The sequence below is a fragment of the Vigna umbellata genome, chromosome 4, assembly GCF_029865625.1.
Source record: "Vigna umbellata cultivar VRB3 chromosome 4, Vumbellata_1.0, whole genome shotgun sequence".
In the NCBI taxonomy this organism is placed as follows: domain Eukaryota; kingdom Viridiplantae; phylum Streptophyta; class Magnoliopsida; order Fabales; family Fabaceae; genus Vigna; species Vigna umbellata.
This window is the reverse complement of record NC_142168.1, coordinates 33,657,547-33,674,792: the sequence shown is the minus strand read 5'-3', so window position 1 is coordinate 33,674,792 and position 17,246 is coordinate 33,657,547. Positions and strand designations below refer to the sequence as shown.

Sequence of the window (17,246 nt, the reverse complement as noted above, 5' to 3'; positions counted from 1 at the left end):
AGAATTTACCATAGTTAATTAGATTATCTTTAAAATTTAAATTAGAATTTATTTCAAATGTTAATGTTCTCATTATTGAACAGAGAAAAAAGTAATAAATAATTATCTCTAGCAATTATCATCCAAATTTTGGGATAAACTATCACAAATCCAAAGATATATTCAAATTGTAGCATTTAGAAATACAGTAAAAGTTATGTTTAAATCCAAAAAATACAATTAATTATAATTCTTCGCCAGCAGCGATAAAAGTAATTGTAAGAAAGAAAATAAAAATCCCAAGCATCATCTAAAAATTTGAAACTAGTTTTAATTATTTAAAATACGATTACAATTAGTTTTGACGCAATGTCTAACATTTGTAGTTATAATATGCTTGTTTAAAATATCAATTAGTATACATTATTTTTTATTTTAATAAAATTGTTAGTAATTTAAGTAATATGATTATTTTGTATACTTACGTTTGGATGGCAAATTGTAACGCTTAATTGATTGTAATTATTTAACGGCAGTAATTAACCTATGTAACAGATTTTCTTAAGAAAGCGTACGTTATACAGTTAAACGCAAAAAAAAAAAAAAAAAAAGAAATCCTAAATGCAACGCCTGTGATTAATACGATTATTTAAAAGGAAATTAATGTAACGTCTAACCTTAGAAGGGAAATAATACGTTAATACAGACTTTTTTTTTTCAACATTTGAAAACAGTATATTTATCTTTTTTTTTTATTGAATCTAAAATACCTCAATGACAAAAAAAAAAATAATGAATTAATAAAAAAATAAAACATATACTATATCAAAATATCGTTAAAAAAATGTTTAACTTTTTTTTGTTATAATAATTTCAATTGTCATTAATAGTAATTCATCCGTAACAGGATTAAAAAAAAGATAAAAAAATATAAAGCACAAATTTTTAAAAATTATAATTAGTATATTTCTTATAATTTTAATATTATTGAAGATGCCACCTTTAATAAATATTAATTAAATTGAATCATTTAATTATTTAAAGGACATTTAGTATATTCATCGAGCATCAGGAGAAAAAAGAACTCATCTCATTTAAATTAATTATGATGTTAAAACAAAAGGATTTAAAATATTAAAAGATTAATAAATGATTCTTAAAGGTTTAATCCTTTTCGACATTCCTATTTATGTACGAATGTCTCAGATGGATCCTCGTTTTTTAAAGTGTATCAAATGGTCCTTAATTTTGAAAATTGATATCAATTGAATCCTTCTCGTTAAGTTGGCTGGACGGCGTTAAAAAAATTGATGAGTGGATGCTGAGATGACGAACGAACGCTCGTCCACCAGCGAACTAACGCTCGTCCACCAGCGAACGAACGCTCGTCCACCAACGAACGAACGCTCGTCGACCTCTTACTGCTTGGACGACCGTTCGTTCCACACTGGACGAGCGTTTGTTCGGTGGTCGACGAGCGTTCGTTCGCTGATGGACGAGCGTTCGTTCGCTGGTGGACGAGCGTTCGTTCGTCATCTCAGCATCCACTCATCAATTTTTTTAACGTCGTCTAGCCAACTTAACGGAAAGGACTCAATTGATATCAATTTTCAAAATTAAGGACCATTTTGATACACTTTAGAAAACGAGGACCCCATCTGAGACATTCGTACATAAATAGGGATGTCGAAAAGGATTAAACCATTCTTAAATACAGAAACTGTCACACACTCACACACATACATACATACACACACCCATATATATAAATATATATATATATATATATATATATATATATATATATATAAATGATTCCTCTTACTTAAATTTTTTATATTTATTTAATATTACTCTTCTCTTCTTGATATTATTTTCTACTTTATACTCTTCTCATTTTGACATATATGTTCAAAATCGAGATGGACACTACAGTAATAATGTTTGTTTTTAGGGTATATTTGTCATTGGACCACGTCGGATTAATGTGGACCTCGAGAGTGCTATACATGGAATTCACCCCATGCACAAATAACATTGCTTCTACAACAAAATAACAACACTTTAACGGTATGACGTTTTATGAAGAAGATTCAACAATAATCGTTCACTCCAACTGAATTAATTTGTTTTTTCTCATGAACAAACATATAATATACTTTTACACATATCATAAATTCTTTTTCATTTCATGTCCATCCAAATCTTATATTTTATTTTAATTGCTTGATTAATAGATGAGAATAATAACGGAGTAAAACTCAAACATTTTTTACCAATTGATTTTATAAAATTAAATTAGACTTAAAAATTCATTGTTTGATATGGTATTGAAATAATCACGATTTCCAGTTTATCCTAAAAAGTATTATTGTTTGTTGGGTTTACTGTTTTATTGGATCACTCGTTGATATCAATTCCACATTGGAGATATATGTCTTGGAAGTATGTTAAAAGTCTCATGTCAACTAAGTGGTATCAAAATTCAAAGTTAATATTGTAGTGAAATTTATTGTTTGTTAAGTTTATTATTTTGATTGTTATCGAAATATTTATTAATGTTTAATCTCACACTCAATATGTATTTGTTTAAGAGAAAAAGAGTGTTAGAAATTGTGATTTTATTGTTATTTCCATTTGTTGGGTGGAAGACAACATGACATATCTGAGACTTAAGTGGTAGTTAATTTCAACCATAATAAAGACTATCTCATTTTCATTTGTTCTTGGGTTGTGCCATGTTAGTGTAGTAGTTATTATAATGTTTGAGGCATGTACTTTGTATATAAAATTGCTATTATGCTATTTGAAACTTGTGTAATATTTATGATTTTAATGCTAAAGATTATCTTGATAAAACTATCATGACATTAAGTAATATGATTATTTTGTATATTTTCGATTTCAGCAATCATTGGATTGCAAATTATTTTGTATATTTTCGATTATTTTGTATAGTGTAACATCCCAATAAATAGTAACTACCATTAATTAGAATTAATTACAATTAACAGTAATCAGTCATCAGTCTTTACAACTAAACAAGAGACAGAAACCGAACGGCTATAAGTTCCAGCGATTACAAAGTCGAGCCCCAAAGTAAACATCGAAAGCTAAAAACGAACGGTTTTACAATACAATAACCGAACGTCCAAAACGCTAATAAAACTACTAACAGCTACTAAGAACGAGCGAGCTACTGCTCGGCTTTAACTTCCACTTCGACCAGGTTGGCGTCCTCCAAATTTTCTTCTTCCAACATAGCATCAAGTGGCGCCTCCCCATCTGCTCACATCCACAACGGATGATCATTGCATTGACAAGACGGACATACATCAACAGTAGACAACACAAGGAGAGTGCAAGGGTAAGCTTAGGTAATTTAATTCATACATATCACATACAATTTTTAACACAAGCATTTAACACACAAGACATGCACCAATACGTATAAGCAAAATATAAATCATCCAACTACCCTAAGACAGACCGTCCGGACTGTGTGAATCCAAGTAACCGCAGGCGTTCATGCACCCGGTTGGTGTAGTAACTGGCATTCCCATCAGCTGCCAACCGAGGTTAACCCTAATGGCCTCCTGCCATTCCCACGCATGACCTACTCCCTCTACATGAGGAGAGCACTCACGGAATATCAGGATGATCAGCCATCAGCGATTTTTCCTTGGTCACACTTTACCATTCAACATAATCATTCATAGAGACGTTCCTCCTTGGAACGCTCGTTCAAATTCCAATTTCACAACTTCATCTCAAATATGGTTCGCATACTTCACAATTCCCTCAACATCATACTTTCATTCTTAGTTACACTTCTTTAAAATACGAACGTTAATTCACTGTATAGACGGACGCTATTTGGATAACAGGACGAACGCTATTTCGAAAGTAGGACGAAAGCTATTTAGAAAGCAGGACGAACGCTATTTAGAAAGCAGGATGAAAGCTATTTAGAAAGCAGGACGAACGCTATTTAGAAAGCAGGACGAAAGCTATTTAGAAAGCAGGACGAACGCTATTTATACGCGTGCTGAATAGGAGACCTTGCGTGATTTAGAACGTACGCTCATTATAAAGTCGAACGCTATCAACAACGAACGCTCGACAAAAGGTCGAACGCTAGCAAAGACGTACGCTCGACATAAGGTCGAACGCTAGCAAAGACGCACGCTCGACATAAGGTCGAACGCTAGCAAATCATTTATTCTTGTGAACGAACGTTCGGTCTAAGACCGAACGCCACTTAGTACTGACACTAAATTTAGGATTTCAAATGGGGACGCTCGTTCTAAGACAGCATCCTTTCCAAAACGAAAGAATTTAACTCTAATTCAAATTTAGAGAAGACGAACGGTAAATGACCGCACAAGGACGAGCGTAATTGATCAATCAGAGACAGAATATTTTTCCAGACTTCTCGTTTTACAATGACTTTACAGATTTTCATAACTTACGATTTCTCTCCACCATAATTCTCATACATTCCAGAATTCATATTATCATCTCATCAATATAAAATTTTCCAGTTCTAACATATCATCATCAACATCCAGTTCAAAACATTAACATTCCAAATCATACAGAAAATTTAATCATATCCTAAATCATGCTTCTACTTCTCTGCGTACAGTTCAACCAATAACATCATAAACATACAGTTCAAAGCATTTACCATCATATACAACCAGTACAACATACACGTACATGCATACTTCAAAATTCATATATTTCATACAATTCACATCCAACACACTTCCTTACTGTCATAAACATCAACCAAGTATTAAATCAAATTACTCAAGCTTCCCTTACCTGGTTCAGCAGTGACTTCCAAATGCTAAGGTTTCGCTCTTGCTCTCACAGATTTCTATCCAGCAACTTACACAACCAAATCCACTTAACCTAATATCACGAAACCATAGACAGATCAGACCCCTAACCCACGCATGCAACCAGAATTTTGGTTTGCAGGAACAGAAGAGAAGAACGTTCCAGGGAAGAGAACTCACCAGTCACAGAATGCAAACTTGATCGGTTCAACTGAAAGCTTACAGCTCCGAGAATGATCCTACGGTTTCTGAAATGGAAACAGAGGTGCTGGTGGTGAGTGATCGTAGAGAGAAGATGGAAAGGGTTTAGAGAGAAGTTGGAGAAAAAAATGGTTAGGGTTTCGTGAGGAAGAAGATGAAAGCTTGAATTGAAGTGAAGCGTATCAGAGAAATTATTTTCTCTTCCTCGCCAGCCAGCCATGCATTCACGCACTGCCACATGGTTTTCCACTAACGTTTTAGAAGCTTCTGTCGTGACAGTAGAGTGACAGCGCATGCAGAGGGTAAAAATTTCCTTCCTCTACGCAGAACCAACGTCCAATCCACTGCATGCCACTTGTTTCCCACCAAGCTTTCCGGAACGCTCCCTCAGTGACACATGGCAGGCGCATGCAGATTGGTTTTGACGTGTCAAAACGTGTTTAATGGTGATTAAAGAGTGGATTTTGGTGCGTTAATTATTTAGGGCTTCACAATCTCCCTAACTACAAAAATTTTCGTCCTCGAAAATTCTAAAACTTACCAGTTAAACAATTGAGGGTACAGCTCCTTCATGGCCTCTTCAACCTCCCATGTTGAGTCTCCAGTCCTCGCATCCCACACCACCTTCACCAGATTAACTTGTTTTCCCTTGTAGAGCTGGATACGACTATCTTCCACTCGGACTGGTTGCATTTCCAGGGTTCGGTTTGGACGAAGCTGAACGTCTTCCAACTCCAGTACGTGTGATGGATCAGATATGTATCTGCGGAGCTGAGAAACGTGAAAGACTGGATGCAGGTTGGACAGTTGAGGTGGTAGGGCTAGTTCATACGCAACTGATCCAATCTTCTTCAGAATCTGATAAGGCCCTACGAACTTGGGTGAAAGCTTCTTTGGACGGAGAACTCTTCCCACTCCAGTGATTGGATTTAATCTGAGAAACACGTGATCTCCAGCAGCGAACTCCAAGGGTCTTCTCCTCTTATCAGCATAGGATTTCTGCCTGCTTTGAGACGTCTTCAGTCGTTCTTGAATTAGTTTCACCTTCTCGGTTGTTTGCTGAATTAACTCTGGTCCAGTGAAAACGTTCTCGCCTTCTTGGAACCAACACAAAGGTGTTCGACACTTCCTTCCATAAAGAGCTTCAAACGGAGCCATCCCTATGCTTGCTTGAAAGCTGTTGTTGTACGTGAATTCAACGAGCGGCAGAACTTCATCCCAAACTCCCACATGATCTAGGACGCACGTCCTCAATAAATCCTCAAGTGTCTGGATGGTTCGCTCAGATTGGCCATCCGTCTGTGGGTGATATGCAGAACTCATTCGTAGTTGACTTCCCAACTCGCCTTGCAACGATTGCCAAAAACGAGACGTGAATCTCGTGTCTCGGTCTGAAATGATACTCGAAGGAACTCCATGCAAGCGAACGATCTCCTTCACGTACAACTTTGCCAGATTCGTCATTGACATTTTCAAGTTAACTGCTAGGAAGTGAGCGCTCTTAGTTAACCTATCTATGATCACCCAAATCGAGTCATGGTTTCTGACTGTGCGCGGTAGATGGGTCACAAAATCCATAGAAATACTGTCCCACTTCCATTCTGGAATCTCCAATGGCTGCAGCAATCCACCTGGTCTTTGGTGTTCCGCCTTTGCACGTTGACAGGTTAAACAAGAAGCTACAAAACGTGCAATGTCACTTTTCATTCCAGGCCACCAGAATGATGAACGGAGATCCTGATACATCTTAGTCATGCCTGGATGCATGCTAAGACGGCTATGATGTCCTTCCTCCATTATAATCCTCTTCAGCTCACCATCGTTTGGAACGCAAGTTCTATCCATATAGCGCAGTAAGCCATCCGTACCAATATTGAATTCTTTAGCCTGATCTGTGCCGAGCGCACTCAATATCTTAGTCAATTCCTCATCTTCACGCTGCTTCACTCTGATCTGCTCAAACACATCACTGGAAAGTACCAGGTTACAGCATCTAATCACGTTCGCTCCCAAATCGAACCGTAACCTTAGATCTCTAAAACTTTCTACCAAACTCAGCTCCTTCACCATCATTGCCGAGACTCTCACAGCCTTCCTACTCAAGGCATCAGCCACCACGTTTGCTTTTCCAGGATGATATAACAGCTCGAACTCATAATCTTTCAAGAACTCCAGCCACCTCCTTTGCCTCATATTCAATTCCTTTTGATCAAAGAGATACTTGAGACTCTTGTGATCACTAAATACTTGAAACGTTGCTCCATACAGATGATGTCTCCATATTTTCAATGCAAACACGACTGCTGCCAGCTCCAAGTCGTGGGTGGGGTAATTCTTCTCGTGGATCTTCAACTGCCTAGAAGCGTACGCTACTACCTTCCTTTCCTGCATCAGTACACAGCCCAAACCTTGAAACGACGCATCACAATATACTTCAAAAGGTTTGGTCGTGTCTGGAATGACCAACACTGGGGCGCTCGTTAATCTCCTCTTCAATTCCTGGAAACTCTCCTCACAACGATCAGTCCATGCAAACGGCTGATCTTTCCTGGTGAGATAAGTCAGAGGGGCTGCTATCTTAGAAAATCCCTCAATGAACCGTCTATAGTAGCCCGCGAGCCCCACGAAGCTTCTAACCTCTGTGACCGAACGTGGGCGCTCCCAATCCAGCACTGCTTTCACCTTGGCTGGATCCACTGCAATCCCTCCTGCAGAAACGACGTGCCCCAAGAACTGGATTTCCTTCATCCAGAATTCACACTTTGAACGCTTGGCATACAATTCTTTCTCCCTCAACACGCCCAAGACAATTCTCAAGTGGTCTTCATGCTCCTCAACGTTCTTAGAATAGATCAGGATGTCATCAATAAACACCACTACAAATTTGTCCAGATACGGTCTGAAAATCCTGTTCATGTAGTCCATGAAGATTGCAGGTGCGTTCGTCACTCCAAAGGGCATCACCACATATTCATAATGACCATAACGAGACCGAAACGCTGTCTTATGAATATCTCCCTCCTTCACTCTAATCTGGTGGTAGCCCGAACGTAGATCAATCTTCGATAATATGCACGCACCTTGCAACTGATCCAGCAGGTCGTCTATCCTTGGAAGGGGATACTTGTTCTTGATGGTCAGCTTATTCAGTTGCCTATAATCAATGCAGAGTCGAGAGCTGCCATCCTTCTTCTTAACTAACAACACAGGCGCTCCCCATGGTGAAGCACTTGGCCTGATGAACTTCTTATCCATCAATTCTTCAATCTGCATTTTTAACTCAGCCAATTCTGCTGGTGCCATCCTATAAGGTTGAACCGAGATGGGTGCAGCAGTGGTCACCAAGTCGATCGTGAACTCGACCTCACGGATAGGAGGTAGACCAGGAACTTCATCCGGAAAGACATCCGGGAATTCATCTACTACCGTTCGTCCTCCACTGCTCTCGTTATTGGACGAACGCTCAATTTCGCTGTCTTCATACGTCAGGATCAGAAAACAGCTCGCTCCTTCCATGATGTCCTCCTTCAACTGACCACGATCAACAGATAATTCTTCCTCCTCCTCTCCTGGAAAGACCAACTCCTTATTTCCACAATCAATGATGATCCGATTGGTGGCCAACCAATCCATCCCCAGAATTACTTCTAAGTCTTGAAGGGGTAAGCAAATGAGGTTGACCTTATATCTACGCCCCTCAACTTCTATTGGACATCTCACACAAACTGTGGACGTCTTAATCCCACCAGCCGCTGGGGTTGACACCACCAGGTCGAACTGTAATTCACTCTCCACTAACCCAAGCTTCTCAACACATGCCTTCGAGATGAAGGAATGAGTTGCACCCGAATCATACAACACACCACAAGGCTTTCCAAACAACAAGCAAGTGCTGGTGATGAGCGTACCTGAACGAGCGGCCTCAGCACCAGTAATCGCATACACTCTCCCCGTAGCTTGTGCACGTCCACCTCTGCCTTGTTGAGCTCTCCCAGCGTTCGGCGGTCTCATTGCCGCACGTCCTCCCACACTGCACTCGTTCTCCAAGTGCCCATTCCTTCTGCACTTAGTACAGTATTTTCCCCCATTCAGTTGAGGACAAGCCCACCGAAGATGTGGTCCTCCACACTGAAAACATGCTACATTCCTTGACTGTCCAGACTGTCCGACAGTAGTCAAGGCTTGGGATCCACTCGCGTTGCCTGCTGGACGAGCGTAAGGGGATCCTCTCTGATTTACATTCCCCTTCGAGACAATCGGCCCCCTTACTGTTTGTTGTTTCTTCAAACGTTCCGCCTCTGCCAAATTCTTCTCCAACACCTTAGCCCTCTCAACCATGGCAGGGAATGTTCGGATACACAAACTGGAAATTACCACCTTCAGGTCACTGCGTAGACCGTTCTCAAATTTTCTGCACTGCCACTCCTCACTAGTGGCCATTGTATTGAAGCGAATCAAGTGTTTAAACTTGTTCGTATATTCCGAAACTGACATTCCTCCTTGGACGAGCTGTAGAAACTCAACCTCCTTGGCAAAACGGACACTGTCAGGGAAATATTCCTCATAGAACTTGTTTCTAAATACTTCCCAAGTAATCTGCTGTTGAGCGTCCATCAGAATGGCTCTGGCACTCGCCCACCAATGGCTCGCCTCTCCAGTTAACAAGTATTCAGTGTAGGCCAAGCGGTTCTCATCTGGACACCTCTTGGCATTGAATATCCTTTCCATATCCCTCAGCCACTGGTCAGCTTCGTCCGGAAGACACTTTCCACTAAACTTGGCAGGGTGATGCTGAAGGAAACTCTCCAAACTCCATTCAGCATTCGGTTGGGCAACGTTTGAAGAGGATGCTCCAGGCGCACCTCTAGTTGCAGCCAAGATCTCCATCAACTGCCTTTGCGTGTTTTCAGAGTTGACACGCGAGGCCTCCAAACCTTGCATAGCAGCTTGGTTTTGCTGCATCAGGGTGGCGTTCTGTTCCAGCAACGTGGTGTTCTGTTGATGCAGCCGTTCAACTACGGTTTCCAACAACCTAGTGCTGCTGGACGTATCGGACTCACTCGGTTGGGGAGGTGGAGGGAGTCTAGGCGCCATTCGTCCTCTGATTCATCAGAAAACTAGCGTCAGAATTGTTCAAAAGTTAAATGAGCAATAACTCATCCAGTACATAACAAGCACACAACGAAAGCAAAGTATGCTCATAACCCTACATGTCCTTTGATAGAACAAAACTGCTCTGATACCAATAAATGTAACATCCCAATAAATAGTAACTACCATTAATTAGAATTAATTACAATTAACAGTAATCAGTCATCAGTCTTTACAACTAAACAAGAGACAGAAACCGAACGGCTATAAGTTCCAGCGATTACAAAGTCGAGCCCCAAAGTAAACATCGAAAGCTAAAAACGAACGGTTTTACAATACAATAACCGAACGTCCAAAACGCTAATAAAACTACTAACAGCTACTAAGAACGAGCGAGCTACTGCTCGGCTTTAACTTCCACTTCGACCAGGTTGGCGTCCTCCAAATTTTCTTCTTCCAACATAGCATCAAGTGGCGCCTCCCCATCTGCTCACATCCACAACGGATGATCATTGCATTGACAAGACGGACATACATCAACAGTAGACAACACAAGGAGAGTGCAAGGGTAAGCTTAGGTAATTTAATTCATACATATCACATACAATTTTTAACACAAGCATTTAACACACAAGACATGCACCAATACGTATAAGCAAAATATAAATCATCCAACTACCCTAAGACAGACCGTCCGGACTGTGTGAATCCAAGTAACCGCAGGCGTTCATGCACCCGGTTGGTGTAGTAACTGGCATTCCCATCAGCTGCCAACCGAGGTTAACCCTAATGGCCTCCTGCCATTCCCACGCATGACCTACTCCCTCTACATGAGGAGAGCACTCACGGAATATCAGGATGATCAGCCATCAGCGATTTTTCCTTGGTCACACTTTACCATTCAACATAATCATTCATAGAGACGTTCCTCCTTGGAACGCTCGTTCAAATTCCAATTTCACAACTTCATCTCAAATATGGTTCGCATACTTCACAATTCCCTCAACATCATACTTTCATTCTTAGTTACACTTCTTTAAAATACGAACGTTAATTCACTGTATAGACGGACGCTATTTGGATAACAGGACGAACGCTATTTCGAAAGTAGGACGAAAGCTATTTAGAAAGCAGGACGAACGCTATTTAGAAAGCAGGATGAAAGCTATTTAGAAAGCAGGACGAACGCTATTTAGAAAGCAGGACGAAAGCTATTTAGAAAGCAGGACGAACGCTATTTATACGCGTGCTGAATAGGAGACCTTGCGTGATTTAGAACGTACGCTCATTATAAAGTCGAACGCTATCAACAACGAACGCTCGACAAAAGGTCGAACGCTAGCAAAGACGTACGCTCGACATAAGGTCGAACGCTAGCAAAGACGCACGCTCGACATAAGGTCGAACGCTAGCAAATCATTTATTCTTGTGAACGAACGTTCGGTCTAAGACCGAACGCCACTTAGTACTGACACTAAATTTAGGATTTCAAATGGGGACGCTCGTTCTAAGACAGCATCCTTTCCAAAACGAAAGAATTTAACTCTAATTCAAATTTAGAGAAGACGAACGGTAAATGACCGCACAAGGACGAGCGTAATTGATCAATCAGAGACAGAATATTTTTCCAGACTTCTCGTTTTACAATGACTTTACAGATTTTCATAACTTACGATTTCTCTCCACCATAATTCTCATACATTCCAGAATTCATATTATCATCTCATCAATATAAAATTTTCCAGTTCTAACATATCATCATCAACATCCAGTTCAAAACATTAACATTCCAAATCATACAGAAAATTTAATCATATCCTAAATCATGCTTCTACTTCTCTGCGTACAGTTCAACCAATAACATCATAAACATACAGTTCAAAGCATTTACCATCATATACAACCAGTACAACATACACGTACATGCATACTTCAAAATTCATATATTTCATACAATTCACATCCAACACACTTCCTTACTGTCATAAACATCAACCAAGTATTAAATCAAATTACTCAAGCTTCCCTTACCTGGTTCAGCAGTGACTTCCAAATGCTAAGGTTTCGCTCTTGCTCTCACAGATTTCTATCCAGCAACTTACACAACCAAATCCACTTAACCTAATATCACGAAACCATAGACAGATCAGACCCCTAACCCACGCATGCAACCAGAATTTTGGTTTGCAGGAACAGAAGAGAAGAACGTTCCAGGGAAGAGAACTCACCAGTCACAGAATGCAAACTTGATCGGTTCAACTGAAAGCTTACAGCTCCGAGAATGATCCTACGGTTTCTGAAATGGAAACAGAGGTGCTGGTGGTGAGTGATCGTAGAGAGAAGATGGAAAGGGTTTAGAGAGAAGTTGGAGAAAAAAATGGTTAGGGTTTCGTGAGGAAGAAGATGAAAGCTTGAATTGAAGTGAAGCGTATCAGAGAAATTATTTTCTCTTCCTCGCCAGCCAGCCATGCATTCACGCACTGCCACATGGTTTTCCACTAACGTTTTAGAAGCTTCTGTCGTGACAGTAGAGTGACAGCGCATGCAGAGGGTAAAAATTTCCTTCCTCTACGCAGAACCAACGTCCAATCCACTGCATGCCACTTGTTTCCCACCAAGCTTTCCGGAACGCTCCCTCAGTGACACATGGCAGGCGCATGCAGATTGGTTTTGACGTGTCAAAACGTGTTTAATGGTGATTAAAGAGTGGATTTTGGTGCGTTAATTATTTAGGGCTTCACATATAGTTTTAATGTATGTAAATAATTTTCTTAAGAAAACGTATACAATTAAAGAAAAAACAATTAATATAATTAATACGTCTAGTAATTAATACGATTATTTAAAAGACAATTGTTTGTAATTAATGTAGAGTCTATTCTTTGTAATAAAGGAAATAATACGTTAATACAAATTATCTTTTTCAACATTTTAAAACAGTATATTTTTTTTATTAAATTTAAAATACGTCAATACCAAATATGTAATAAATTAATAAAAAATAACAAATATACTATATCAAAATATTATTAAAAAATGTGTCAAAATATTGATAGTAAATTAGGTAATATAATTACAAGTGATATGATGATTTAAATATCAATTAGTATCTTTCTTATAATATTATTATTACTGAAGATGTTACTTAATTAAGGGATTTAATTTAAACAAGAAGTCGTAAAAATATTAAAAGAATAATAAATTATTCTTAAATACACAAATTGACATACATGTGTATACACGTGCAGTATATATATATATATATATATATATATATATATATATATATATATATATGTATGTATATATATGTTTATCATACTTTGTATGCAAGAAAGTAACAAAATTTACAGTAAAAGAATGATGTCAAGAGTTACAGCAATAGGTTTTTTGTTTTTAACAATATTTGTTGGAGTGCAATTGAAGTGTGGTGAGAGTAGTGTTCCTCTTCTTCCAACCAAAGTAACAGTTCAAATAACAAATCGCTTAAGCATGAGATATTTGGCTGTACAATGCAAAGACAAGAATACTGATCTTGGGGTGCAACAACTCAATGTTGGAGAAACATATAGCTTTAAGTTCTTTCCTAAGTATTATTTTCATTTGACATTGTACTTTTGTCATTTTGTTTGGTTGGAAGGAGATCATTATTTTGACATATATGTCCAAACTCGAGATGAATATTGTAGTAGTAATACTTGTAGTTGGGATATATTTCCCACTGGACCATGTCGCACCGATAAAGATCCTCGAGTGTGCTTTAAATGGAATCCACCCTCTGCAGCCCAACAAAGTAACAACACTCTACCTATATGATCTTTTATTGAGAAGATTCAACAATAATCCTTCACTCCACTATAAGTGATTTGTTTTTTCTCTCATGAATAAATAAGTAATATACTTTTACACATACTATGGTATTTATTTCATAGTCTCTTGTCCATTCAAATCTTATGATTTATTTTAATTGCTTTTAATAAGTCGTTGAGTAGCTTAATCACACTAATTGATTTTTGTAAAAATGAGTTAACTTTAAAAGCTCCTTTTTTAAAGTAGTATTAACATAATGATTTATAGTTAGTCATAGAAAAAACTATTGTTTATTATCGAAACATCCATTAATGTATGTTAAAAATTTCATATCAACCTCTTAAGATATGATACGTAGCAAAACTAGATACCATAATTATTGATAGTTGGATTTTCTTAAAAAGATTAGAATGTGAGTTTTAAATTATCAAACACTATAATACTACTTTATAGGATAAAACTTGGATGTAATTATAGTAGATACAAAATTTACCATTTTCAATTAGATTATCTTTAAAATGTTGTTAATTAAATTAGAGTTTATTTCAAAATGTTATAAAATTTGAAGGTAAAAAACATTTTCAAGAAAACTTAAAAATGAATCCTAATATATTCAATGAAAACACTTTCTTCTTGGACAATACACTAGAATGGAAGTGATATTTGTACAAGAATATTAGACGAAAGGGCATAACTCAAATGTTAATGTTCTCATTGAACATTGAACAAAGCAAAAGGTAATAAATAATTACAAAATTTCTCTACACATTTTTTTTTAAGAATCTGTTTGCATTTTTAAAGATTAATTAAGTTTTAATTCTCTCTTAAATTTGAACAATTTTATTTGAGTTTATGTTGTTGACACTCAAAATTTTCGTATCTGTTAATTAGTTCGTGTAGTTTAATTTCTTTTTGTTAATTTGGTGATGCTGTTATTTTATTTCATCATCTTATTTATTTGTCTTTTAGTGTTAAGAAACATGATATTTTGTTATTAATATAAAATGATAAATTACTTAATTAAAACAATTAAACTCCAAATACTCAACTGAAAATGATAAAATTTTTGAATACTCAATAAACCAAAATATTTAATAAAAACTCAATTGAAAATACGAAAATTTATGTGAAACTTAAAACTTAATTATTATTTTTAATTAAATAAATATAAATCGTTAGAAGATAAATTATTAATAAATGATGGTGAGTGATTCATGTGGGTATTTTTAATTAGAAGATAAATCTCTGATTATAAAAATTAACATAGAATAAGGATTTTTTTTAAAAGAAATTATACTTTTTTATATAATTTGTAGATGTGGTGACATTTCATGTGTCACCTTGCCTTTAAACTCTTTCCCCCTTTATCTTGTCTCAAACAGTGATGTCTTTTCTCTCTATTTTTTAATATATTAAAAATGAAAAAAAAGTGGATAATTTCATCGATCATGTATGTGAAGTTTAGATGAAAATAAATTTATTAAATAGATTAATATTTTAAATTAAAAAAGTTATTTATTCATTTTCATCACCCTCTCAAGTAGTGGGTCTGGAGAAATGAAGTTGAAAAAGCATACGAATGGTTTTCTTGAGGAATTATCCAGTTAATGTTTCAGCAAAATATGGGCTTGTTTGTGACATTTTGTTAGGTGGTGTTGGGCCATTTCTGCATGTATTTTTATAATTTCAATATGTAACTTCTTAAATTTTTTATTTCAGAATATATAATTTAGAATAAGTTTTTTTTTATATTTTAGATTATGCATTTTAAAATATAAAATATAAAATATAAAATGATTTTAGATTGTATAATCTGAAATATTTCTATAGAAGAATTTATAAGGGTGCAGAAAGAAATTTATGGTAATGCAGGAAGAAACTATCTGGTGTTGTTTGCCTGTGCTAAACTTATTCTCAAATTTTAAAATTTGTATGTGAGCGAGTCATTCGTGTCTCTCCATATATAAATACATATAACTTCTGAAAGCTTTGCTTTGCCTTCATCATTCATTTATTCACCTTTCCGCTTTCTCATTCATCTTTCTTCTTCTTCTCTTAAACCACCAGGCATTATTGGTATGTATTTCTTTTCACCTCATACAAATTACTTTTCATCCATTGATTCTTTCAGCACTCCCACTATGATTGCAAATAAACTATGAAATCCAAGCTTAGGTCACAATTTAGTCTTCAATTATCTTTTCCACCGTTTGGACTACTTGAATATCATACCTGTATTTATAAAATTTTGGAATGGGTTTTGGATTGATGTTGGCCCAATTACGATCCATACACTAATTAGGGCTGGGCATAGTTTAATAAATTGTACTAAACTACAGTTATCTATACTATAATATACTTAAAAAAACTAAACTGGTGTATACTGAAAACTAATTAAACTACTTTTTAGTTCAGTTAGAAAAACTGAACTTTATATCAGTTTAGTGCAGTTAATTGTATGAACTGCTTGTCTTATTAACACTGATTTTGTCCATTGTATAATCTACAACCGCGAAATTGCATCATGTTCATTTCTAATTTCTTTATAACGCATGGCCAATTGCAATAAAAAAATTACCTCTGAAATTTTCATTCACATGCATGACTTTCTTGCAAAATAATTAGCGAAGATAATTCAGTTTCGTTTTTGCCTAAAACTTAGTCCGAAAGTGTTATTTATGAATCCGCAAAGATAAAATGGAATGAAATAAACCAACCTGAGATCTACAGAACCAGATTGTGCAGCCAATCCTATCCAAAATTCATCCCTCATTTCAGCCTCAAATTTGTTGAGATCAGCAAGGGCAAACATGTCAGAGTTGAAGGCAATAACGGCGGCCGCCAACGGGGCCGAAGCCAATTTCTCCCATTTCCTGAATTTTGCATTGCCAACCATTGTACTACAACCATCACTCTTTCTTCTTTCTTCAGAGTTATCTCTGTTTGAGTTCAATTGACAGGCAACGACAAAGGGCTTTGAATGAGAATCCAAAGTAAGGAATGCAGGAAAACTTAAACCTTATCAGTTAAATTTTGTGTAGTTAGCAGTGTAGTTTAGTTTTTACTATAGTTTAAGAAGTTCAGTTCAGTTTATCTGAACTACTTTTAAGTTTAGTTCAGTTCAAAAGAAATAGTTTGTAGTTCAGTACAGTTTTCATCAATATAATTCAGTGCAATTCAGTTTGCCTAGCCCTAACACTAATTGACCTGACTTAGTGGTCAACACAATTATTCTTATTTGTTGATCTTGTTTGCGGTCGATCAATCAGTTAGTCTATCATTTCTTTGTTGGATTGAAGGCTCTCTTGACCGCTCGGT

The 17,246-nt window shown here is 36.7% G+C and overlaps 1 protein-coding gene across 1 annotated transcript; it reads right to left on the bottom strand.

Annotated features, from left to right (window-relative positions):
- Window positions 1-5,564: 5,564 nt before the first annotated feature.
- Window positions 5,565-16,824, bottom strand: LOC148199969 (uncharacterized). Its single transcript, XM_088112804.1, has 6 exons — window positions 16,646-16,824; window positions 9,496-9,891; window positions 8,346-9,390; window positions 7,396-7,769; window positions 6,240-7,209; window positions 5,565-5,885 (listed from the first exon to the last, which is right to left on the bottom strand). The coding sequence occupies exons 1-6, from the start codon at window positions 16,822-16,824 to the stop codon at window positions 5,565-5,567; spliced, it is 3,285 nt and encodes a 1,094-aa protein (XP_087968930.1).
- Between the last annotated feature and the right edge of the window lie 422 nt (window positions 16,825-17,246).

Excerpts from the sequence above, each read along its gene's own strand:
- LOC148199969 (XM_088112804.1), bottom strand. The coding sequence starts at position 16,824 with ATGGTTGGCAATGCAAAATTCAGGAAATGGGAGAAATTGGCTTCGGCC. Across the intron at positions 9,391-9,495 it reads GTTTCGGAATATACGAACAA|TTTGTGTATCCGAACATTCC; the intron begins GTTTAAACACTT and ends GGTAATTTCCAG. Across the intron at positions 7,210-7,395 it reads CAGGAAAGGAAGGTAGTAGC|GAGGTGGCTGGAGTTCTTGA; the intron begins GTACGCTTCTAG and ends TATGAGGCAAAG.